The 25,134-nt window shown below is 35.4% G+C and overlaps 1 protein-coding gene across 5 annotated transcripts in view; it reads right to left on the minus strand.

Annotated features, from left to right (window-relative positions):
• The window catches only part of KRAS (KRAS proto-oncogene, GTPase), a 39,481-nt gene extending 23,486 nt beyond the window's left edge, over positions 1–15,995 (minus strand). For 2 of the 5 annotated variants that reach the window (XM_031938476.1, XM_031938472.1), the window contains exons 1-2: positions 15,614–15,632; positions 11,754–11,875 (exon numbers count right to left, since the gene is read on the minus strand). In XM_031938476.1, coding sequence (XP_031794336.1) covers positions 11,754–11,864 — 111 coding nt within the window. In that variant the 5' untranslated portion in view covers positions 11,865–11,875; positions 15,614–15,632. Of the gene's footprint in view, positions 1–11,753; positions 11,876–14,013; positions 14,978–15,613; positions 15,633–15,827 lie in introns of those variants that run through there. The other 3 variants (XM_031938473.1, XM_031938474.1, XM_012550857.3) reach the window with 3 other exon arrangements.
• Between the last annotated feature and the right edge of the window lie 9,139 nt (positions 15,996–25,134).

Here is a 25,134-nt window from a genome sequence, read left to right on the forward strand (position 1 = left end):
CCTTGAAATTAATACCTCATTAATACTTAGTAACTTCATGGAAAGATGCTGAAAAATATACTGGAAAAGATCTGAAGATTAAGAAATGGAAATATCCAAGACTTAACATACATATCATGAATACTTTCTTCAAAAAAAGAGATTCAGAAGATGCTAGTATAGCAAACTGAATATCATTAAAATGAAACTCTTATCTGAACAGGAAACAAATGATATTACTGCTTCAGAGAAGGAGGAGTTGTTGGGGAAAGGGTCTATGATGACTAGGGATACAAATAACTACAACTCATAAACTTATTTTCTTAGCAGTACAAAACTTAGCTATGCACATTATCAAAGATACACTAGATGAAAATAAGGGAATAAGCAGACTTTCACAAATAACACTCTACATCAGATCTCATCTTTATAGTCACAAAGCTGATTGAAAGGCATAGGAAGTAATAAAGATCCACTGTATTTATTTTTAATACAATTTTTGTATACTTAAAAAAAAATCTGATTAGGTAAATAAAACAAATTCCAGACTTAAAAAGTTCTCTTCCACAAAGATGCCTCCAATTATATATGGAATTTTCTGAAAACTTTGAGTTCCTATCTGTTGGATTAAATATATAGCAAGGAAGAAAAAAAAAATTTAACATACACTGGAATTTACCACTGTTATAGAGAGCTACCCAACCCAGTCCAGATAAAAACATTCCCATAAAGACTGAAGTCTTTAAATGATCCTACTAGAACAACGTAGAACAATATAGATTCACAAGTTCTCAAGATTTTGTCTTAACAATTTATAGAGAAAAATCAAGTGGATAAAGAACAGCCTATTATCCAAATTATGCAATGTAGCTGGTAAAACAGGCTCTTAAATCGGTCCATCAGAATGAATGTCCACTGCACATGGACAGTGATCTGATCCCCTAATGAGGAAATGAGCATGTCTGATTGAATATGGAAAATGGCATAGCATTTTCAACAACCCAATATTGTCTCTGATACAAAATCCCATCTTTTAAAACCAACATTTTCTTAGTATGGCAGAAATCGGGCATGGACCCACACTTAACACCATATACCAAGATAAGATCAAAATGGGTCCATGATTTAGTCATAAAGAACGAGATTATAAATAAATTAGAGGAACATAGGATAGTTTATCTCTCAGACTTGTGGAGGAAGAACAAATTTGTAATCAAAGATGAACTAGAGACCATTATTGATCACAAAATAGAAAATTTCAATTACATCAAATTAAAAAGCTTTTGTACAAATAAAATGAATGCAAACAAGATTAGAAGGGAAGCAACAAGCTGGGAAAACATCTTCACAGTTAAAGGTTCTGATAAAGGCCTTATTTCCAAAATATTTAGAGAACTGACTCTATAAGAAATCAAGCCATTCTCCAATTGATAAATGGTCAAAGGATATGAACAGACAATTTTCAGATGATGAAATTGAAACTAGTGCCACTCATATGAAAGTGTTCCAAATCACTACTGATCAGAGAAATGCAAATTAAGACAACTCTGAGATACCACTACACACCTGTCAAATTGGCTAAGATGACAGGAAAAAAAAATGATGAATGTTGGAGGGGATGCAGGAAAACTGGGACATTGATGCATTGTTAGTGAAGTTGTGAACAAATCCAACCGTTCTGGAGAGCAATCTGGAGTTATGCCCCAAAAGTTATCAAACTGTGCATACCCTTTGATCCAGCAGTGTTACTACTGGGCTTATACCCCAGAGAGATATTAAAGAAGGGAAAGGGACCTGTATGTGCCAAAATGTTTGTGGCAGCCCTTTTTGTAGTGGCTAGAAACTGGAAAATGAATGGATGCCCATCAATTGGAGAATGGTTGGATAAATTGTGGTATATGAATGTTATGGAATATTATTGTTCTGTAAGAAATGACCAGTAGGATGAATACAGAGAGGCTTGGAGAGACTTACATGAACTGATGCTAAGTGAAATGAGCAGAACCAAGAGATCATTATATACCTCAACAACGATACTGTATGAGGATGTATTCTGATGGAAGTGGATTTCTTTGACAAAGAGAAGATCTAACTCAGTTTCAACTGATCAATGATAGACAGAAGCAGCTACACCCAAAGAAAGAACACTGGGAAATGAATGTAAACTGCATTTTTGTTTTTCTTCCTGGGTTACTTTTACCTTCTGAATCCAATTCTCCCTGTGGCAACAAGAGAACTGTTTGGTTCTGCATACATATATTGTATCTAGAATATAATGTGACATATTTAACATGTACAGGACTGCTTGCCATATGGGGGAAGGGGTGGAAGGGGAAAAATTGGAACAGAAATGAGTGCAAGGGATAATGTTGTAAAAAATTACCCTGGCATGGGTTCTGTCAATAAAAAGGTTATAATTATTAAAAAAAAAAAAAAACACCCATTTCCTTTGATAAAGAAGCTGTATATTGTTATTAAAAGAGAGAGAGAGAGAGAGAGAGAGAGAGCGAGCGCGCGTGCTGACTCTGAGTTAGGAAGACCAAGTTCAAATTCTGCCACATCCTGACATATGAACCCTGCGCAAGTCATTTAACCTCTCATGATCCTAGGCAGTTTTGCAAGATCATAAACTGTGAAGCAAGTGGCAATCTGTGTTAAGAAAGTTTCCTAAGGAAGAATTCCCAATGCTAATGAAATCAAATTCTCAAAATTTGTAAAATCTATTATGATTTTCAAAAACTGAAAATTGTATTATCAATCATCCAGAGGAGAAGCATATAGCAAGTATAGGTATTTTGCAGTCTATTACTAGCAATAAAAATTATACATAAGTAATAGAAAATTATAAAAGAGGTACATAACCAAGAAAATGGGTTGCTATTAAAAGTAGCAAGAGAGGAATAAACAGATTGACAGCAGGAATGCAGCACTAATACTCACTTTAAAGACCTAGTGCCTCTGGCACATCAGGTATACCTGCTTATGAAAAGACAGGGATCAGGGTCATTTTGGATGAGGGATGATCATCTGCACCTCTGGAGAAATGCTCACAGTGATGAGGTCATAGGTCCAACTAAGTACTAATATAATGAGTACTATGCACAGTGCCTGACAAAAATGGTTACTGACCAATGACCTTTGAGGTTTTGTATCTTAAAATTATGTATTATAAAAGGTCTAATATATGACATTAACAAAAGTGTTATATGATTTTTGACCTATTAAAAAAATAGACAAGTTCAGAGGCTTCTCTAAAAAAAAAAATCAGCAATAGAATAAATGTCTATTAACACTATCAGCAAAAGTGGAATGAACACAGTATTCTCCCACTAAGCCTTTGCTTTTATCCATTCCCTTTGTATTATTAACATGCTTGTATTATTAACATATGGATGTCTCCAAAATGACATAAGATCCTTTTGAATAGAAATTATTTTATTCTTTTTATTTGTGTCCTTCCTAGTATAAGGCCTAACTTAAGTGTTAAATGCGTAATAAATTTTTGTTGATTGATTGATCTAACACTGCAGTAATTTTCAGAATGATCTTTTAAGTTCAACAAAAACAAATATATTGCTTCAATTGTATATGCAGTAGTTTATAAATATATATAAAAGAAAATTAAAAATTAAGTACAAATCATTAAAACTAAACTATTTAATGAGTATATAAGAAGATAAAGATTCTGAAACTGTCATATTTTTCTAAAACTACCATATACTTCAATAACTAAAGAATCCCATTATAAATTAAATTAAAAAACCAAATGTTGACCAGTAGAGGGCACTTCTGAGAATCTTGAGAGGGAAAAAAGATGTCACGTACCACAATGTTTAAAAAAGGTTTTATTTAATACATTATGATAGAATAAAAATCATTATAAGTTTGCAAATTATAAATCAAAATTTTAAAAAAGTTTCTGCTATGTGGGTAATCTGAACTACTTTTTATATAAAGGACTTATCATTAACTCAATTATTTCAAGTAATATAATTTTAAAAATTTTAAAGTACTTGCTGTCAATAGCAGTAAACATAACTATTTTATAAATATATAATGAGCATTTATATAAAATGTATGTATATAACTTATTAACACTGATGATTTTTTCAATTCAACTTCAAGCTTCTTATTTTGCAAAAGAATTATCTCCTATCATTCAATATTTCAAAATTTCATCAATGTGGGCATTCTTTCTACTAACACACACTGCAACCTCTCCAACATTACAAGAGGTTTTTTTTTTTTTGGTCAAGTATTTGTTGTGATGACCAACAATGTAGGAAATAAGTCTTTCCCAATATGACTAATTTGATGCCCATACAACAAACACAAAGTCCTCTCAGAAAACAACCTCATTTTATAGATAAGGAAACTAAGGTTCAGAAAGGTTAAATAATTTGCCCACAGTCTGCTTGATACTCCTACAAACCCACAGTCAAAGTGGATCCCCACAGAGCTTGATTCTCCTGGAATATTTTCAAGAACTCATAGTCCTCTCCACCCCTTTATTAAAAAAAAGGGGGTAGAAGTGACAATGAGTAACAATGTTAAATCTGAATATTGTGTGATAAACCTCAAAAAAAAAAGGGGGGGGGAAAGGGGGAAGATGAACAGGGACATCAAAGAAATAAGAGCTGAGAAAGACAAATTATTATATACTAAGTCATTATTTGATAAGCAAAGAGCATCAAATCAAAATCAAGTGAATCAGTGTTAATCACATCAATAGGCAATATAGTATAATGGAAGGAACGTTCAAATGTGGAATCAAGAAGACTTAGGTTTAAATCCTGATTTTGCCATTTACTATCTGTGTGACCCTGAACCAACCATTTATAACTCTTTTGGGGTTGAGTTGCCTCATCTGTACATGGGGAAATAATATTTGCCCTACATATCTCAAAAGATTATTGTCATAAAAATGCTTCATAAACAAAAAAGCACAATATAAATGTAACTTATAACAGCAGAGTGTACAGTATAGATCTATCTAATTCTACTTATACTATTAATATGTCACTGACAAATAACATATTTTGTGCACTGAAATATTTTTCAATCATTTTTCCAAGTTCTGTTACTGTAAAAGGGTCCTTTCCTTATACACCATTTGGCAATAACCACTGAAACTAATTCTTAGCGTTTACATTTAGCTATTCATCAATAATTGTGAGAAATAAAATGGAAAAAATATAATTATTATTAGCTATGTTTCATTTAGAGTAATTTTCCCCAATAAGAGAAATTTCATAAAGTTCTCTATATTATACTTCATTTGTTTGGAATCCTGCAGACTTACTAAGCATTATCTCAGTCACAAAAGAATGTGATCTGAGGCACATGTACACAATAACATATATGTCATGACATTTATGTTATAAAATAAAACCCTATGGTATAGTTTTATACTATAATTTATGACTTCAAACTCTGATGTAATTAGCAGTTTGGAACAGCAAGTTGTAATGAATTATTTCAAGTACAGACATTCAGAATATGTAGCTCAGTTCTATTAGTTAGTCTTTTTTTTTTTTTTTTTTTTTTTTTTTTTTAATGGCCAAGACCTAATTTTCTATTTAAAAACAAGCAAAGTCTATTTAGGTATGAAGCATGAGGTAATGATCAGAAGACCAGAGTGAAGTCTTGACTAGGTTTAAGTCCTGCCTTTGATATATACTAAAAGTCACAATCTCTCAGTGCTCATAGACAACTCTTTAAAATTAAAATATAAGCCAAACACTAATCAGTCTTGGTGGAAGTTATTTTAAACCGAGTATCAGTTCAGTGATGAAAAGTAAATGCAAACAAAAAAACTGAAAATCAAACACATTAAATTTCACAGAATCTCAGTCCATACAGAAATCAGCAGGTCTAGGTAATTTAATCCCACCCTTATCAGTAATTCCTCCACCCCCATAGTCTTATTAAGTGGTTATCTAGCTCTATGTCATGAAGCCCTCTATTCTACTTTCAGACAGCATTAATTCTAAGTCTCCCCTCATATTGAGATAAAATATGTCCTGTAACTTTCACTCAATTTATATTTACATCTGGAATAATGAAGGGGGAAAATTCAAATATAGTCGATTTGCAAAACAGCATTTTTCTCTTCTCTTAAAAATCACTCTTACCCTTATTCTCTATCCTATCAAAAATTCATACTACTGAGAAGCCATAAAGATTTATTCTGAGCTATCATCTGTGTCTACCAACTGTGTCTCTGTGTGTATATACTGTTTCCTTCAAAAGAATGTAATCTTCTTGAAGGCAGAAATTATTCTTTTTATTCCTAGTGCTTAACAGTACAAGGCACAGAGCAGGCACTTATAAATTTTTATTGATGACATATTTTTAGCTACTTGGTAATATCAACTCCCACAAATTGTGAATAGAGGCAATAAATTCTTCTTGAGGGAAACTATTATCTCCTTCATGAAGGAAGAAGACACATTAATTTTTTTTTAAATTATATTGAGGGTTTAAAGTACAAATTAATAAGGAGACATTAGATTCAGAGATCATCAGTGCTTCCCAATTTGGACTTCTTGTGTAGCCCACAACTAAAAAAAATTAGCAATTCACGTTATTTCTTCAAGCCTATCTTCTTTGACAATTTTGAATATATTTATTGATCTATTTAATCAAATACTGTCATTAAGAATTTATTAATTCAGGGCAGCTAGATGACACAGTGGATAGAGCACCACCCCTGAAGTCAGGAGGACCCCAGTTCAAATATGGCCTCAGACATTTCCCAGCTGTGTGATCCTAGGTAAGTCACTTAACCCCAATTGCCTGGAGGGGAGGGAGGGAAGAATTTATTAATTCTTATAGGAAAGAATGAAACTTGTGGTAACTTTCAGAAAGGACCCAGGGCAGATTTATCCAAATCAATTGGGAAAATTCCATGACAAAACTAGAGTCTATCATAACCTTCACTTTATACTTGATTTAAATGGTAGGAGTTATGTGGATTTAGACTTGGGATAAATTTTTTAAAGCTTGTTTTACTTTTCTCTTTATAGTATTTCTCTTACCCTAGAAAATATGACAAAAAGTAGACTAATTGGGGCAGCTAGGTGGTGCAGTGGGTAAAGCACTGGCCCTGAAGTCAGGAGGACCCGAGTTCAAATCTGACCCAAAACTTCCTGACTGTGTGACCCTGGGCAAGTTACTTAACCCCAATTGCCTCAGGGGGAAAAAAAGTAGACTACTTTATTTAAATGGGTATTTTGTTATACTTAATTTTTAAACCAAAGCACAAAAAATTATAGGATCATGTAACAAGTTTTATAAAATAGTTTTTTTTCCTATTTCTGAGTACTGAAAAGAAGGCAATTGCTTTGTTTTTTGATGAGTTCCTTTCTAAAATTTCAAAAAGTTCTAGATTACTGTACAACAGCATGCCCTTGACCACTACTGAAAAATTAAAAGTACTGTAGCACATTTGCTGAGTTAAATTCAAGTGCCAAGAACATCTTTGAATCAGTACAATCATAATGATTTAAAATGTTGTAAGGGAAAGCTTAGGAAAAAAGATTTAAGTCTGGAACTGTTTAAATTAAGGAAAAAAAGGCTGAGAAGTGACCTAACAGGATTATGAAGGAGTGAAATGTCATTCTCAAATGGAAGAAAACTGATTTAAGTTTGAAACAGAGATTCTTATTTCTATTTAAAGATTTCCTGGAAGTGAAGTTAACTAAATATCTTAGCTTCGGATGTGTTATGAAAATCTTAGTAATTTATTTCACTTTGCAGAACTGTATACATACATTTTCTTGGATAAATTAAAAGAGAATACTACATTGAAATGTATATTTCATTTAATCAATTTTCTTGAACAATACAGTTTGAAACTCATTGGTATAATAATTTTTATAATAAGATTACCAAAGACTGAACTTTAAATCCTAATAACTAGAAAGTACTTTACCTATCATGATATAATTGCAAAAGTTTTATTTACTAATAAAACTTTATTCTAACTTTCTAAAAATCCTACAAAAACATATCCCATTTAAATGTGTGCAAGTGCTTAAAATACATATAAGGATATGTAAAAAAGATCTGCAAAGCCCTTATTCATATTCTTATAAGTTTTCCCTTTTCAAGAAATTCTAAAATACATATCAAAATGAAAAGTGATACTTGTGTTATGCTACTGGACATCTGAGGGGGCAAAACTGGAATTTCTTTGATAAACAGATTTCTGGAAGAAAAAATTCCTTCTTCAACCAATGAAAATGAGCAATTGTTCCACTTCAAGTCCTCGAGATGTCAATTAATAGGAAGAGGGTGATTTAGGGTCACACTGTCACTCAGTGGGAGAATCAAAACGCGGGTTTTCTTGATCCTGAGGCCAACTTCTCTATCATGCCCTAACTCTTAGATACTATCAGTCAAAACTGTTATTGTGCACAAAACCACATAAAAGTTAAGCAGTTCAGAAGCAGATCCAAGATAGCAGAGAAAAAGTAGTGACTTGCCTAAATTCTCCCCAAAACTCATTTGAATGTCTTTAAACAATTCCATAAAACTATTCCTGGAGCAGCAGAACCTACAAAAGGACACGACGATATAATTTTCCAATCAAAGACAACATAGAAGATTAGCAGAAAAGGTCTGTCTCACCTGAATGAGAATAGAGCACAGTCTAATGCAAGCTAAGCCAACACAGACCAGGCCTCAGCAAAGTAGGAGCACTCTCTGGGAGTCACTGAAACTGCAGCAACTGCTTCCAGAGTTCTCAGCTCACAGATGGTAAAGGGGCTGAACTGAGCAGATTAGAGGGGTTTCTTTGCAGGCAGTGAGGGCAGAATTCAGATGCTTTGCTCATACACAGATATTAGTGGCAGTCTTGAGGGCAATGAAGAACACTAGCAAAACAAAGTCTGTGAGACACAGTGAATCAGGGAACCTCATCATAGTTACAGGGCAGAAAAGAGTGATTAGGGTTCCACACAGACCAGAAAAGAGGACAGGAGAGTAGTAAATTCCTCTCCTTAGATCATACCTTCTTGGAAGAAATGAAATGTACAGATCCCTAGAAGGGTCTCTGAAAACAGCTGCACAAAAACCCCAAAACTTGGGACAGTGCACCCTCCACCAGTGCATCCAGTACACTTCAGTGCACCTGTTCCACTTTAACAAAAAGTTTTTAAAAAGTCAAGAATTATAGACTGGGGAAATGGGCAAACAACAGAAAAAATTCTAGCCACAGAAAGTTACTATAGTGACAAGGAAGATCAATACATACTCTCAGAAGAAGACAAGAAAATCAACGCTCCTGCATTCAAAGCCTCCACGAAAAATATGAATTGGTCTCAGGTTCAAAAAGGATTTTGAAAAGCAAATAAGATAGAGGAAAAACTGGAAAAAGAAATGAAAGTGATGCAAGATAATCATGAAAAACAAATTAAAAGCTTAATAAAGGAGGCACTATAAAAATACTGAAGAAAATAAGACCCTAAAAAACACACAAGACCAAAGATAAAAGAGGTACAAAAATTCACTAAAGAAAATAATAACTCCTTGAAAAGCAGATTGGCCAAATAGAAAAGGAGGTTCAAAAGCAAACTGAAGAAAATAATTCTTTAAAAATTAGAATTGAGCAAATGGAAGTTAATGACTTTATGAGAACTCAAGAAACAATAAAACAAAAGCAAAACAATGAAAAATCTTGAAAGACAATATGAAATGTTAAATGAGAAAAATAGATCCAGGAAAGATAATCTAAAAATTATTAATACTACCTGAAAGCTATAACCAAAAAAAAAGAGCCTATGTATCATCTTTCAAGAAATTATCAAGGAAAACTGTCCTGATTTCTAGAATTAGAGAGTAAAATAGAAACTGAAAAAATCCAGATGATCTTCTGAAAGAGATATGAAAACTCCCAGGATACATTACAGCTAAATTCCACAGGGCTTGGGTCAAGGAGAACATAATGCAAGCTGTTAAAAAAAAAAATCAACTATCATGGAACTATAGTCAGGACAAGCTTTAGCAGCTTTTACATTAAAGCATTTAGGGCTAGAAATGATATTCCAAAGGGCAAAAGTACTAGGATTACAACCAATATCACTTCCCCAGCAAAACAGACTATAATCCTTCAGGAAAAAATGAACATTCACTGAAATAGAGGACTTCAAGCATTCTTGATGAAAAGACTTGCATAGAATATTTGACTTTCAAATACAAGATTTAAGCGAAGCATAAAAAGGTAAACAAGAAAGAGAAATCATAAAGGACTTCAGATTAAATTGTTTACATTGTTACATGGGAAGATGATACAACTCATAAGAACTTCCTCATTATTAGAGTAGTTACTAAGAATATAGATAGATAGAGGGCACAGGTGTGAGTTAGTTGAATATGAAGGGATAATATCTAAAGCAAATAAAATTAAGAGGTGAGAAGAATGCACTGAGAGAAAGGGAAAGGTAGAATGGAGCAAAAAAGGGGAAGACTTAGGAGGTGAAAGGATGAGTGAACCTAATTGTCATCAAAATTGGCTCAAAGAGGAAATAACATACATTCTCAATTGGATACAAAAACTATTTTACTCTACAGGAAAGCAAGATGGGAAGGGGATAATGTGAAGGAGGCTGTGATCGAAGGGAAGACAGAGAGGAAAATAGGATGAAAGGAAATACAGTTAGCAATTATAACTATGAAAAATATTTTGATGCAATTTTTTCTGATCAAGGCCTCATTTCTCAAACATAAAGAGAACAGCCAAATTTTGAACAATTTTCAGAAGAAGTAATCATAGCTGTCTCTAGTTACATGAAAAAATTGTTTAATTCATTATTGATTGCAGAAATGCAAGTTAAAACAATTCTGAAATACTACCTCATGCCTATCAGATTGGCTATTAGGACAGAAAAGGAACACGACAGATAGTGGAGGGGCTGTGGGAGAAAAAATAAGACATCAATGCAGTTGGCAGAGTTGTAATCTGATTCAACTATTCCGTAGGCACAATTTGAACTATGTCCAAAGAGCTATAAAACCAAGCATACCTTTTGACCTAGCAATATTACTATGTCTATATCCAAAAAGAAATCAAAAGCAGAAAGAAAAAGGCCCTATATATACAAAAATATTTACAGCAGCTATTTTCTTGAGCAAAGAACTGGAAATTAAGTGGATGTTCATCAGCTAGGGAATGGCTGAATGAATTATGCTATGTGATTGTGATGGCATATTATTGTGCTTTGAGAAATGATAAGCAGGATGCTCTCAGAAAAACCTGACAAGATTTACAGAAGCTGATGCAAAGTAACATGTTCTGTGTACAAAGCAACACCAAATTCTAAGATTATTAGGTGAATGACTTACTGTAGTATTCTTACCAATACAATGATCTAAGGCAACTTTTAAACACTTATGACAAAAAATGCTATCCATTCCCAGAAAAAGAAGTGATGTCTGAATACAGATTTAAACATACTTTTTGAAAAAATGTTTTCTTTCACAAGACAAATAAGGAAATGTTGTACATGACTATGTATGTATAACCCATATTGAATTGCTTCTCTTTGCCTGGGGAGATAGGAAGGGAGAGAATTTGTTACTCAAAGTTTTTAAAAAAAAGTTTTAAAAATGAATAGGGAAAAAAATAAAATACCCCCCCAAAAAGTTAAGCAATTCAAAATTAATTTTCAAGGGACCCAAAATATATTTCAACTAAGTATTGCTGATTAAAAACTTCAGTTCACTATATGTATTATTTAATATCATAAGCACATAATATTTAAAATACTTACCTCTATTGTAGGATCATACTCATCTACAAAGTGATTCTGAATTAGCTGTATTGTCAAGGCACTCTTGCCTACGCCACCAGCTCCAACTACCACAAGCTTATATTCAGTCATTTTCAGCAGGCCTTATAACAAAAAATAATAATAAATATATGATCAGAATAGTCTTCACATAGTTTAAAATATCTCAAACTTTCCTACAGACTAGAAATGAAATGGATATTTATATTCATATGGGATATATATTTTTAAGATTACCTTAAAAATTGTTGGAAATAATTTTAGTAAAACTTGTTTTAATAGATGCAATGAAAAGAAAGTCAGGTTTCTGCTAAAATACTAAAAAAAAAAACTCTAACTCAGAAAATTGACTCTTATAATGTTTATGCCAATTTTCCCATCCTTTGAGAAAAATAAATTCACTGTGAGAACATGCATTTTTTTTTAATCTCATACTCTGACTAGACAATTCTTTTTAAAATGGCCATTATGTGGGTTTTGAGCTTGTTCTCAATAGAATATGACTTTCATGAATGAGAAGTGCATAAGAGTATAGCACTCTCTCTCAAGTAGAGTGTCTGAATATCTCCAATGCTGCCACTATCATTTTTCAGTGAAACTCTAGCTTCTAAAGAGATGGCTATGGCTGTAAAATCTACAGCAGAGATTATCAATGGGTGGCAAGACACACACCTTGGTCAGGTTCAGATGAAACTGATATGGAAGTAAAGTTAAATAAGGTTAAAAGTGTTTAAGAATATATTGCAAGTTTCTCCCTATTTGAAACTGTTCAATGGCAACTTGTCAGCATCAAGAATGTGATCTACATTACATGTACTACCATACACACCATGCCCCCCTCCATATATGTGTAGGTATATATACATGGAGAAGCCATTGATTTCCTTTATGGAACCAAAGAACAAAGAAATATATGAAAGACCAATCAAGGCCATTTAGAAGGTAACTGACAATAATCCAAAACTATATTTCAGTTCCTGAACAAATCACTTAAATATATGCATGAATACACACAAATAGATTCAGTGTTTGTACATAAATAAACAAGGATACAGAAGAAACAATTTTTTCTCGTTGGCTCATCCAAGAATAAGAAATATCCAAATAGGCTTTTAGTTCATTGTGACCTCAGCATTTAGCACTTAATAGCTGTTAAATGTTTAGGGAATCTGAACCATAACTTCAACTCCTAGCTCCTGCCATCCCCCCCAAAAAAATTAGTTACCAAAATCCTCAGTCTGGCATTTATGACCTCCACAATTTGGCTCTACTCTCCAGCCTTATCTTCTACTACTTTCCTAGATATACTTTACAACACTTGCCAAAAAGAAGCACTTAAAAGTCCACTTTGGCTGAACAGTCACATGCTTTTCTATCTATGCCTTTACTTATGCCTGAAGGGTCTTCCCTACTTATCTTCTTATTTAAATCCTATACATTATAGGTTCTTAGGATTTAGAACAGAAAGGGACCTTAGAAATCATCTAATCCAATTCATTCAGACTTTCCTACTCCAGCAAGTTTATGAATGAAAAAAGTAAAGTTTAGAAAAATGAATTGACTTGCCCATAATTTTTACAGTATCAAAGGTAAGAAATAAAATCAAGTAGCTGCTTTTACTAAATCTAGTGCTCCTAGTACTAATTTCATTCAAAGGCTAGGGAATGACCCTGTAATTTCATTGGTCTAGGGAATTTCCAGGTGAGGAAATTCTATCAATGCACTCTGCACTTTATTGTCTTAGGGAGTTGCCTGGTGCACTGAGTTTAAATGACTTGCTCTGGGTCACAAAGCCTAAATATGTCAGGGATAGGACCTGAACCCCAAGTCTGTCCAGCTTCAAGACTGGTTCATTTTCTTCTTTGTCAGATTCTCTCTCTTCTTCAAAGTTCCTCAAATACCATTTCCTCCCAAAAAGCTTTTTCAGGTCCTCCAAAAAAAAGGAATCATTTTTTCTGAACTTCCATAGAACCTTTCTAATGGCACTTAACATATTCTACTTTGTATCACAGTTCATAAAATCATAGATTCAGAGTTAGAAGTAACCTCAAAAGTCCAACAGATTCAGTTTATAGCTGAGGAAACAGAGACTTGGGAAGAGTTAAATGATTTGTTCTAAGTCATACAAAAAGCTAGTCAACTCTGAACCAAGGTCTTCTAATGGTACTCTATCCATGTGGTTCACATCTTACTTCCTATTCAGTATGCTCCTAGAGGCAGATGCCATTCATGTTTTACTCACTTTTGTATCCACTGTCGTCTATGTGATGCACTTAATCAATGGTACATGTGTATGAATATATTTCAATTTTTTTACACATAAGGAGTTGCTGAAAAGATGAATGTAAGTAAAATCAATTTTAATTTAAAGGACTAAATCACTCAACATCTTAAAAATAGATCAATTTTTGGAGCAATAAAAAGCAGTACAATAATAAAAACTTTCATTTATGTAGTCCATTCTTTGGGTCAGACACTAAGCCAAGCACTTTACAATTATTATTTCATTTGATCCTCACAACAACCCTGGAAGGAGGGGCTATTGTCATTCCCCTTTTAGGGATACAGAGCTGAAGTGGTTTCCCAGGGTCACACAGGTTGTGAGTTTCTGAGGCCACATTTGAATTCAGGCCTTCCTGACTACAAGTCCAGCACAATATGCATTGCATGGTCCCAAGCTTATCACCATATCAATAAGATAATTAAGTCAGAGATTAAATGACATTAGTATTTCCAGGGGAAAAAAACTTAGCAATTAAAGGTCAAGAATAGCCTTTTAATTTTCCTCTCTGAAACTTGAAATTTTTGTCATCTGTTCAAAACAGACTATATTTAAACATGGCTTAAGTTCTAAACATTGTCTAGTTGTCATCAACTACATTCAGTTGGATAAAGTCTACCATTTTGAAAATGAGACCATGAATATTAACATCAATCAATGGCTACTGTTAAGACTGTTAGATATTAATAGCCATTTTCCCCTCCCTAATTCATAATGCTTATTTTTGCATATATAAACATCAGCAAGTCTGGAGTTTCAGCTAAAACATATGTACACACTTGATAAAGGGATGCAGTAAGGTTGTTTTGGCGGCCACAACTAAGTCCTCATCACTGGTCATTATTGCTAAATGTTGGGAGTTTTGTTACAACCCGTATTACTGTAGTAACTTCTAGGATGAAGAACATGTCCTGTATTCTTCAGTAAAGCTAATCACTTAGTTTCTGGGTGATTTTTTCCTAGCTTAAAAATAAACTTGACTCAGCAAAATTCCCTGGGATAAACCATTTTCCGTTTACAACTCAACACAAGGTTCAATTCCATACACCTAGAGCCGCCACTTGCCGAGGCTGCAAAATGTCACATACAAGGCAGGTAGTTGGGAACTCAGTGGCTACAGCCAGACTCTCCCGAACGTAACCTCTCACAGGGGTCTTGGACTACTTCTCAATTCTCTTGGGAAAAGACACCCCCCGCAAAAAACACACACACACACACACACACACACACACACACACACACACACACACAGTCTTTGTTCATAAGGAAAACGATCACTTAGCGGCGGCGGCGGCGGCAGCAAAAGAAGTTTCTTGCTCGCTCAGGGAGATGCTAAGGGCAGCCGAGAGGACACGGCCAACCACCCGAAGCTGGGCAGGCGAGGCGGAGAGCCGGTCAGGAGGGAGTGCACCGACCCACCGACAGATAGACCCGGGCGCAACCTCCACCACGCCCGGACCCGCCCTCGGGGCGGCCGAGTTTCTGCTCGCCTCGAGCCCAGCCGGCTCTCCGGGGAGGGAGGGAGGAAGGAAGAAAGAAAGGAAAGAAGGAAGGGGATTACCGTTCAGGAAGCGGCGGCAGCCTCCCCCCGCACTCCCCATAGCTCGTCCCCGCGGCGGCTCCGTCCCTCCCACCCCGCCGCGGCTCCCCACCCCACCACCCCCGCCAGGACCCCTAATTCATTCACTCTCCGTCCGCCCCGCCCAGCCTGGCGCCGGCGAGAAAAGGTCGGACCCCAGGCAGCTACTCAGGAGGGAGGGCGGCGGGGCCCGTACCTCTCTTCCGCGCCGGAGAGACGCTGGGTCTCGGGCCCGCACGGCCGCCTGCGTTAGCGCCGCTCTCGAGCCCACTCTGAAATGGCGGGGGCCGGGGAGCGCAGAAGGAGCCGGAGCCCGAGGCGCAGCCACCGCTGCTGCTGCCGCCTCAGCTGCCTCTGCCGCCGCCGCCACCGCCACCGCCGCCGCCGGGGGAAGTCGAGCCCTGAGCAAATGGATGGGAGCCGCGAAGGCCGAGCTATCGATGCGTTCCGCGTTCGACTTCTTTTCAGGCGGGCCAGAGAGAGGAGGGAGCGGCCGTATGAAGAGAGAGAGAAAGAGGGAGGGAGCCTAGCGAGATCAGAGCTGGAGGAACTAAGTGGAGAAGGAGGAAGAGAGCCGGTGCAGGCGCACCTCACGTGCGGGCGGGGCTAGGCCAGAGGAGGAGAGGCTGGGGCGCTAGCTAGCTCCACGCCCAGCCTGACAGACTAGCGGCCCCCTTCCCCCCACAGACACACACCCATCCATCCACATACACACAGAGGCTGCCAACTGGCCAATCCCCTTCCGCCCTCCAGACCGCACTCCCGCCTACGCGGCTTCCCAGCCACTCACCTTGTCTCTGCTCGTAGACTCTCTCAACTCCCTCCCACACGTCCACCCAGAGCGAGCCACCACACCTTCGAGTCTCCCCACTCTCACACTAGGAGCGAGAGACGCTCCCTTGTTCTGCTCTTGTTCCCAGTGCAGCCGACTGCCTCCCAGGTGCCTAAAAGCACACCTTCTGCTGTCCGCGTCCTTCTATCCACGGATTCTGTTCCTCAATCGCGTCAGGGCAAAGCTGTGCTTCTGAAGCACCTTCTCTCACCTCCCTGAAAGTCTAAGGCTGGCTCTGTTCCCCTGTCCACTAAACTGGCGGACTTCCTTCATTCCATCTCCCACTTTACCTCTTTTTCCCCTCCTCTACCCGTTGTTTCATTGTATTGAGAGCTCCCAGAAAGGACCTCCCTGTTGATAGTTAAAGTACTCCTCGCTGTACAATTTGTAGTATTGGATCTGGGGTCCGAGAACTTTTATTAAAATATATATATATATATATATATATATACATATATACATATATATATAATGAGTTCCCTTTGTTAAACAGTATTTTAAAACAATTTTTATATTTATTTTTTCTTAATGACACATAAACTAAACATTTTAACATTTTTTTAATTGAGTTACGAATTCCTTCCCTCCCCTACCACCCTCCTTGAAAAGGTCGGCAATTTTATATAGATTATACACGTGCATTCAAAACAGTTCCATATTAGCCATCTTGCAAAAAAAAAAAAAAAAAAACACAGACGAATAAGTAAAAATAAAGTGAAAAAAGTGCGCTTCATTCTGCATTCAGAATCCATCATTTCTTTCTCTGTAGGTGGAGAGCATTTTTCGCCATAAATCCTTCAGAATTGTTTTGGAAACACGCCTAAGTCTATTGGTTTCCACAAACGAGGATTTGTGACCCGCCTTGCTTTCCCTCCCCACCCCCCCAAAAAAAGTTTAACCCTAGGGAGAACTTCCTAGGAGGTTATGACTTGTCAAAGGTCAAACAGCCAGTAGGTGTCAGGAGGATACTTGAGTCCACGTTTTCTGGGTTTCTACCACACTGCCTCTTTGAAGGTTATCTGTTCCCCAGATCTGGAATGTATCCCAGCCTCACGTCTGCCTCTTAAAATGTCTAGTTTCCTTCAAACCTTAACTAACTTGCTAACTCCTGCCTTTATTTTAACACTTCTCCCCACTCTTACCCAGCACATTGCCTATCAGGAGTACTCTCCATTCGTCCTAAGTTTCTAATATTTATTTTATCAATATATCGTTTCTTCAGGATAGGGACTGTTTTTTTTTTTTCCCATAAGTCGAACAGTGGATAAGGGTTAAATGTGGAATCAAGAAGACCGGGAATTCAATTCCTGCTTCGTATTGTTAATGGCTATGTGACTTTGTCAATTCACTTAACCTCTCTTTCCTAGCCCTGTTTCCTCATCTGTAAAATGGGTTAATAATAGCATTTATCTTTCAGGGCTACATGTATTTAATTAAATATTACATGAATAAGAGGTGAAAATAAAGTGTTAATTTAAGGTCCAAAGATCTGGCTACAGTAAAATCAATGAAAGAGAAAAAAAGGCCTCCCAAATACCATAATACTGATGGAAGCACTTTTTGAAGCAGCAAAAAAAAAAAAAAAAATTTGAAACAAAGTAGACACATCAGTTGGATAATAGCTAAATAAGATGTGATACATTAATGTAACAAAATGTTACTGTGGTATTAGAAAATATGAATATGATGAATACAGAGAAGCATGGGAACATTTATATAAACCAATTGGAGGTGAAGCGAGCTCAATATAATCAATAATTATTACAGTATAATGAAGGTGATGGTGGGAAACAGATATAAAACAATTTCAACTGAATATTATGAAATTATAATGACCAAATTTGACTCCAAATTAAAAAAAAAATCCCTCTGCTCATTTTTTGCATAGACATGGGGATTATTGGTGTGGTACACTGAATATAGCATTTTAAAATTTTTTTGCTGCTACTTAGTATTGCTGAACTCTCAATTGTTAAAGAAAAGACAAGTTGTCCAGAAAGAAATTATTTATTTAATCTTATTCTAAATCAAGCATCTCTAAGTTGGAGAAATATTCAAAATGTCATGGGGTTTTACACACAAACACACTCACTCCCCTTCACCTTAAGACAATTTGAAGTAATATTCACAAGAATTTATTTAATTTTGAATAAACATTCTATTAGTTTAATAGAATTAAGTCACTAAAAACTTCCAAGGGCATCCAATTCCCCTTTTGAGAACTCCCCACCCATCCAACAGGATAAAAAAAAAAAAAAAACTTTCTCAGTATTTTAATCCTTTTTCCTAAAATCCTCACCCCACCCCAGCTGTACTCATCCAGCTCTCAGACTTTATCATGCTCTTCACCCTGAAAACTTACTACACCCTGAACTTCATACATTGGAACTATTCTCCTCTCCCACTAATTGTCTAGTTCCTTCAGAACCTTGCAATTTAAGGAGGGCAATGGGGCCAGCCAAATCTTCATTCCTCTTCTGACTTCACTCCACCCTGTCCCAGACTTTCTCTACCAGGACCTGCTGCTGTACACCTCCACCCTTCCACCCCAACCCTCAATGCCCAGCAATTTACCTACTTCTCTCCTTTCCACCTCAATTCACTAGGCCTTTCAACATCTTTTTATGTATTATCTTCCAACCACTAGAATATAAACTTCTGGAGAGTAGGAACTATTTTTCTGCTTGTATTTGTTTTCCACAAGTTTATTTGTAAGATTTTAATAAATACTTCTTGAATGAACATAACAATGCTCTAAAATGGATCATGGCATATCACTTCCAGGGATGGAAAAACATTTTTTTTCTTCATTCTAAGTTTGATACACATGGAATTAATATTCCTGGAACCTTAGCTTTTGTTATTCACCTACTCCTTTCTACTACTTTCTAAAGAGAAAGTTCTGAAAATTATTTCATTTCATTCACTGAAGATTAGTGAAATATTTATTTCTTGATATTTTCAGGTTAAAAAAAAGTATTTGATATACTTCTAATGGAAATGGAAAAGAGTGAAATATTGGTAAATATAACTGATAGAAAAACAAAATATGTACTAAATAAACAAAATTTGAAAGAGGAAGAAAACATTCCAGGAGTAGAAAAAACTTATTTTTATCTCATTCCATACATCCAAGTCATCAAACCTTCAAAATATCTTTACTCTCAGTTTATTCCTCTGTATTCTCACTGTTTTATCTTAGTACAAGTCCTCATTAACATCCTTAGATTGTTACCACAATTTTTAAGTTCTCCACCCTCGAATTTACCCAACATATTACCAGACCAATATATCTTAATGCTAGGTTTATCATTATTAATAAATAGCAAGAACCTATGTGAAGAGAAATGGACTAGACAATGAAGATAAAGACATATAAAGTACTGAATTCAATGGGCTTGCAAGTTACTCATGTAGTTGTGCTAGATTCTACTTGTTTCATAAACCGACTAATGATAATGAAGTAAGAACCATATTCTAATTATGAAAGTGAAGATATCTGAAATCAGTTGGGGATCTAGGTATTTAAATAAAATCATGCTAAAAAAAAATGCAAGCAAACTATGCCTTAGGATTATTAAAGGCAGTTAATTGGAACAGAGAAGGAAATGAAACAATTAGAAACTTTCTCAGCAAATGTTGCCTCAAATGAGGGCTGACCCTTTTTTCCCTCCCCCAATATATTCTGGAGAAATAACTAACCTTTTTCCAGTTTCTCACCTGAAAATTGGCTGAAAATATAGCAATGTCTTAGCAGCCCTTCTAACTTCTTATTCATCCCTTTTTAGCTAAAATTCTTTCTTCTACAAGAAGCTGTCTTGCTCCCTCTTAATTCTAGTGCCCTTCCTCTGTTGATTATCTCCAATTTATCTCAAATATACCTTGTTTGTACATAGTTATTTGTGTATTGTCTCCACTCTTATAAGCTATGAGCTACTTGACAATAGGGTTTGGCTTTTACCTTTCTTTGTATCTCCAGCACTTAGCATAGTGCATGGCTCATTGTAGAGCCTTAATAAATGTTTATTGACTGCTTATATAAGGTCTCTAAATATATAAAATTGTTCATTTATTATGTAGAAAGAGCTACAATAATAGACATGGCAAAAAAAAAATATTTTCCATTCTGCTTACATGAAATAGAACCAATTCACTCTAAAAAAGTTTTTATGGTCAGTATTATATAAATTTTTTTTGTTTCTGTCTGAGTTTATAAAGCCTACTATTACTACTAATAATTTTAATTATTCACATTTATGTAGATAGACATTTGCAAATTTTAAAACACTTTCTTCATAGTTATCAGTGAAGTATATAGAAATATATCATATGTTTTTAATATATATAGGAATTAAATTAAAAAACTTTCATGCTTATTTGCGGAGGTATCAGATTTGTGATTTCAAATCTGATTTTCCTCAGTTTCTGTTATTTGAGCAAAATATCTTCCCCCTAATTACAAGCAACAGACATATTTTATATTGTATCAAAGATGTTAGATTGTGTATTTGTGCTGTATTTAATATACATGTGATACACATATTTTCTATGTTCTTTCATAGTAATATGTGCTGTCACAGAGCTCTGCTTGGCAACTTCAGTTTGGCCTTCTAGGATAGTAACCCTTTTGGACTAGTCTATCTAATATTCCAAACAAATCAATTAACTCCCCTAATATGTTCTAGTAGTTGTTAAATATAATTCCATGCCAAAATCCTAAGTGAAGTCAAATGGCATGAACCTTGAAATATAGTAAAAAGAAAGACATATCTTATCAATTTGATACCATAAAGTAATCCTTTGATCTTATTTTTTTCAATAATAGCAATTCTTACTGGTCAAAGACCTGTTGAAACAAGTGGGAGTAGAAAAGCCTATTGTATTTTAATATGAATGTAAAGAAAAGAGTAGTATTTCTATGTAACTCAAGAAATGAAAAAGTTATTAATAGTAAAGTTTAGTTAAAGCCTTTAAGGAAATTCATGTTAGGCGATCTAATGTTAGAATTTAATAAAAAGCCCTTTTGTTAAAAACCTTTATTTATAGAGCAGAACCACTTTTTAACAAAGGTTAGCCCAATATGAGTTTTTCTAAACTGGAATATCATAGTCTTCAGATATAAAGTTTCTATTCATAGTGAGAAAAATACAGATAAGAAAATGTGTCTAGTGAAGAATTTCTAGCAAGATATTAGAAAGTGTGATTGCATCTCAGCTTACCATGTCAACAACTTCAAAACAAAAAGAAATGCAATAAATATGTACTTTATAAAAAGAAAGGAAACACTTCTCACTGAGGTAAAATTTGAAACTGACAACAGAAGTTTGTATTATGGGTCCATTTAGATTCATCCAATATGTCCCACTTCTAACATGATTAGGCCCACATTTCAAACTTTGGTATTGTTGATACACGTCCTTCCCTCAGTTTCCTCTTGGCAGTAGTTCAGTCTAAAATTCCCATCCTAATTGCACTTGCTCAAATGATGGATAAAGTGATCAGCTGTGGATACAATAAAGAATTAGCATTGATACCCAACTAGTACAGAGGGGAAGGGACTTTCCCTATTAAAAAAAAAAAAAGAGGAGGAAAATATAAATGCAGCTGAAGTCACCTATTCTTCAAATTTCCATTCATTATGGATCCAGCCAGATAGCAATTCCTACCTCATAACATGGGTAAAATAACCTAGCTGAGGATGTAGACAGGAAAGCTGAATGAAAAAAAATGTATGCAAGTCAAGAATCCACTCATATAAACCAACAGTAAGATTCATAAAGAAAGAAAAATAAATGATATAGAAAATTATATAATATTATGCATAAATATTATGGAGAAAAAAGCAACTTGAAAATTTAATGATGCAAAGTTATGTAATTAATATTGCAGAATTTCTAGCAATAAACAATGGCAATAAAGTTGCATACATGTATATACAAATTGCAGAATGATACAGAGAAGAGGTAAAATAATTTTTAGAAATGAAAGTGGGATTATAATTAATTTGGAAATCAAGAGTTCTCAAAGAAGAAATTTTTTAAATAAACCAAATATTAGAGTAGACAGTTTATATTAAAAAACTGTTGGAATCTTTACAAAGTGTTAAGTCATTAGAGTTGATAGAGACAATAATTATCTAATTTAGCATGGTTCAGTATGATTGATCTGATCCTACGAGGAGATGTTATGGGCCAGAACTTGAAACAAGGTACTAAGTACAACTGATAGAAACAATGCTTGTGTTCACACCTTTAGAGAGCTCATATAAGCAAGAAGTATTTAAGTACTCATTGGAGTTCCCACGTTTGGGAGATTTCAGGTTTAGTATGAGATATCCGAATTCACACCTCCCTTGAAGCTCTCAGGACCACAGAGCACTCTGGGAAAAACCCATAATCCCACTCTCTCAGAAGAGATCATATATATATATATGTAAGAAACAGACAGAGGCTCTTTCGGAGAGTTGAGCTGAAAACATTGAGAGGGAAGCGTCAAGTCAGTTCAGGAGAAGCCCTTTCTCGGAGGTGCAACCAGATTCACTTCATCTCACACAGGTGTGGTGGCTGGGCTCCTGCACTTCCCCCACTGAGACCCAACGCTGGTCTGAAAGACTCTGCAGAAAGCTGCCCAGCCCCAGGCAAGGAGGTGATGGCTGGAGGCTGAAGAAAGCAGAGCCAGAAGCAAGGGACAAAGCTGCAAGAGTTCTTAGAACCAAGGAGAGAGAGGGGCCTCTAAGAAAACCAACCGGGCTATTTTTGGAAGAGACAACTTTGGAAGAACTTTTAGCACCTAGCTGCATTTGGGTAATTATTTACTTGTAACTGAAAGTAAGGCTGCCTCCAGAAAACCTCCCCAAGAAACCTGCTCTCAGAGAGAACCATTATTATTTTAAAAAAGAAGAACACCATAAAAAACCATGAATTAGACAGTCTTAGAGATCATCTAATCCTAGTCCCTCACTTTACAGATGGGGAAACCAGAATCCAAAGAATAAAGTAACTTGCCAAAGTCACATGGGTAATAAATTGGTAGAGTCAGAATTTTAATCCAAGCCCTTTGATTTCAAACTCAGTGCTCTTTCTAATCATGCTTCCTGCCATAGAATCTATCTGAAATAGTAGAGTCCCTGAGGAAAAGAGATTCAAAATTGATAGAAAAAATATATACAAGTAGGAGGAAATTTGTCATAATAGAAGACAAACATTGAAGAATGAATTAATTCTATGAAGCCAAAACAACTGGCCTTAAATTGTGAAGATCAGCCTATTGCAGGGGCTTTGGCTGATAGAAATGATTTATATTTGACCACTAATTGATCCACTTATACACCAGGAAATTCTTTAGCTCCCAATAGCTGATTTAGTTACCTAAGGTATTGCTACTATAACCCAAAAGTCATCAAATCTCTGGGCAAGAGCCCTGGGCAAGGGGATCCACTACCTCTAAAACCAGCACAGAAGAGATGTTGAGATAATTTCATGATTATAGATCTCTTCCAAAAAAATTTATATTAAAAATCCTAAAAACCATGTTATATGGTGGGGAAAGGGGGGAAAGGGAGAGAAGGGAGTACATGATTTTTTCTCAGAAATACTAGGAACACAAAATAAGCTATTATGCCTTTCAAGTTTTCTTTTTTCCAGTCTAATTATCTCCATTTTTTTCAACAAATTCTCATGTAGCATAGACTCAAGTCCCTTTACCATCCTGAATGCCTTCCTCCCAACACTCTATAACTTATCACTGTCCTTCTTAAACTATAAAATTCAGAACTGAATATGCTATTATATGTATCTTCTGATCAGGAAAAAGATCCTTGTCCCTCAAAACTCTCCCAATCTTAAAAACTATACTTCTCTTAATGAAGCTCTAGATCACCTTAATATTTTGGTTGCCATATTATACTTCCAACTCATATTAAGGTTCCTGTCCACTAAAATCCCTAAATTTTTCCCAGAACAAATGTTGTCTAAATTTGCCTCTCCCATCTTGTACTTGTGACGCTGAGTTTTTGTACCCAAGAGTAAGACTTTATATTTATCTTTATTCTTAAGGAGCTCTATTTCATCAGGGTACACATCTTTATAATGAAAAAGTTAGATAAAATCTAATCAGATAAAATTAAAAAGGAATAAATATTAAGTCTTACTCTTGAGTACAAAAAAAATTTTTGAAAGAAATTATTGTACTTGATCTGTTTGTCCAGGGCAGAAACAAAAGTAATGGTTAGAGCCTATAAAAAGATAAATTTTGTTTTGTTGTTAGAAAAATCTTCCAAACAATTAGAGCTGATCAAAAGTGGAATGAACTCTCTGGACAGGTGGTGGGTTTCTGTCAGTGAAGGTCTTCAAGAAGTTTGTTGATCACTTATGAAGGATGTTACAATGGGGATTCCTTTCTTTTATGTAAAGGTTGTATCAGATGAATTCTGAGAGCCTTTCCAGCTTGAAAATTCTATGATTTCATAATCACACTGATGACCTAACTGATCCATCAAAGCATCCACTAGTTCAAAATTTAATTCAATTAGCTTAATGAATGTTTATTATAAATGATTTTAATTTACAATAATAGTAATACAAAGCAAAATGGGATAAGTACAAAGAAGAGAACCAAAATAAAGGAAGGCTATACTCTTTTTTTCCTTTCTAATTTCAAATCTCTGGTGAAT

The sequence above is a fragment of the Sarcophilus harrisii genome, chromosome 5 (genome assembly GCF_902635505.1).
Source record: "Sarcophilus harrisii chromosome 5, mSarHar1.11, whole genome shotgun sequence".
Classification (NCBI taxonomy): Eukaryota; Metazoa; Chordata; class Mammalia; order Dasyuromorphia; family Dasyuridae; genus Sarcophilus; species Sarcophilus harrisii.